Source organism: Priapulus caudatus, unplaced genomic scaffold, assembly GCF_000485595.1.
Source record: "Priapulus caudatus unplaced genomic scaffold, Priapulus_caudatus-5.0.1 Scaffold488, whole genome shotgun sequence".
Lineage (NCBI taxonomy): Eukaryota > Metazoa > Priapulida > Priapulimorpha > Priapulimorphida > Priapulidae > Priapulus > Priapulus caudatus.
The window spans coordinates 128,284-130,533 of record NW_014577549.1 but is presented as its reverse complement, the minus strand read 5'-3'; the positions used below and the strand labels follow the sequence as shown (position 1 = coordinate 130,533).

The 2,250-nt window shown below is 44.3% G+C and overlaps 1 protein-coding gene across 1 annotated transcript in view; it reads right to left on the bottom strand.

Annotated features, from left to right (window-relative positions):
* The window catches only part of LOC106810934 (alpha-catulin-like), a 44,448-nt gene that overhangs the window by 16,341 nt on the left and 25,857 nt on the right, over positions 1 to 2,250 (bottom strand). The window contains exon 6 of the mRNA XM_014814419.1: positions 1,524 to 1,613. Coding sequence (XP_014669905.1) covers positions 1,524 to 1,613 — 90 coding nt within the window. The remainder of the gene's footprint in view (positions 1 to 1,523; positions 1,614 to 2,250) is intronic.

The following is a 2,250-nucleotide window of genomic DNA, read 5'->3' as shown; positions in this document are numbered from 1 at the left end:
GAGGGAGTCCAGCGGACTCCCTGCCCTCAAAAAGAGGGAGTTCGCAGCAAAATGAGGGAGTCCAGCGGACTCCCTGCCCTCAAAAAGAGGGAGTTCGCAGCAAAATGAGGGAGTCCAGCGGACTCCCTGCCCTCAAAAAGAGGGAGTTCGCAGCAAAATGAGGGAGTCCAGCGGACTCCCTGCCCTCAAAAAGAGGGAGTTCGCAGCAAAATGAGGGAGTCCAGCGGACTCCCTGCCCTCAAAAAGAGGGAGTTCGCAGCAAAATGAGGGAGTCCAGCGGACTCCCTGCCCTCAAAAAGAGGGAGTCCGCAGCAAAATGAGGGAGTCTGCAGTCTGAAGTTCAAAACTAATGATACTAACAATAATGCATGTGCTTATTTTGAAGATTCATGCGGTTGCACGTCTGCCAAAATGTCTTTGGACATTTGCTGAAAAAAATATGGCAATTCCGTGAGACCGTGCTCTGGAACGAACTAGTTAGTATAGCAGAATATTCAGGGAGTCACACGAACTCCTGCATATATGTTAAATCAGGGAGTCAGACAGTAAATCAGGGAGTATTTGAATCCAGACTCGCGTTAATTTCGCACCCTGGTAATCACACGCGTCAGTCAGCTGCCAACGTAACGCCATCATAGCCCCGCGTTGCCTACTATGATAAAGTACCTCCTTAAAGTTGTTATTACGAGATTTTTGCTCAGAAATGCTCAATCCAAATAAATATATGGAAATATAGTCTACCCTTGCAGCGGATATATCACTGATTACACCAACTTGAAAAGCACTAAGATTTTATGCAGTTATAGAATAGAAAATTGGATGTGAACACACTGATTCGTAATACAAAGAAAATAACATCGAGTCACGAGATTTGTTAAATGTGTCAACTTGTAATTTGTTGGTGCAAACGAGATTGTGTGAGAGACGTGTAAGTCTATGAACGATAGCTGGCGCTACTAACTGGTCCAAGATTACAAGAAAAGGCGGTGGTAATCGAACTTGCATGTTTGGGTGAATACAAAGGTTCTAATACATTTTACCGTTTCTCTAGACAGTTGCTGTTACTCAAGCAATAATGGTAGATATCATAAAAGTGGCAGAAAACACTAGCAAATTCTCGTAAATATGGCTTTAACAGCTCTCAATGACTTCGCCTTAGACTTGGCAAAACAGGTAGTTATAATCAAAGTCATTGTTTCATTACTAAAACATCATCAACTTAGGAACTTTAAGAACACAATTGGGTAACTATACAGCAGCTTGATAGTTCTGTTAGGTTGTATTAAAAGTTAATAGTGATGGTACAAAATTTCTTTTTATTACAAGCAAGGATTCTTTCTAAAAATTCAAGGACATTTTCATGAAATTCAAGCACTTTTCAAGCACAAAATCAACATTTACAAAATTCCAGTACTTTTCAAGGACTCCCCTCAAATTCAAGGACTTTTCAAGGACTGTGCGAACCATGATTAAGTTATTAAGAACTCGACCCGACCTACAGCGTAACCATGGTGATGGCATACCTTACAGGAAGTTAGCAGCATCATGGTTCCTTTCTCCAGCACACTCCTCGCGACACCCATCTGCGCTCTCCTTTTCTCATCCTTCAGATCCTGCAAGACAAGTACAGTGTTGATACAGTGTGGCCCCATTATAACGCGATCGTTGGGATCCGTAAAACGTCGTCACGAAAATACGCGGGGTCGCGCTAAATCGGGGTTCAAGAAAATCAGCGTATAAACTGACCCCCCACAGCAACAAGTCATGTAAACTCATTTAGTTGCGCGATCTTTAGGCAGTCGTCGTTTCGACCTAAGCCCGGCTTAACTCACCAAAAAACTTCAGTTCCGGAAATAGCAAAAAAATATCCAATGACTCATCGCGCTATATCTGAATTCGCGTTAAATTGGGGCGCGTAAAATCGGGGTTTCACTGCCAAAATACCCGAACACAGCCAAAGATGGCTGCTATTCTATCGCCTCCCTCTAAGCTGATGTATAATGTCATCAAACCTAAGCTGCAGTAATCTCGGTTCTGGTAGAGCTCTCACATGTAAAACTAGACAGAGGGCACTCACGGAGAGTGCATACCTCCGCCAGCATGTAACATGTATGTGTATAACAGCTGGCTCGCTGCTGGCTGCTGCTGACTGGACGCCCTAAGGCGAGCTGCTGCTGACTGGACGTCCTAAGGCGAGCTGCTGCTGACTCGACGCCGGCTCTGCTGTCCCGGTTAACCTGATGAGAGGCA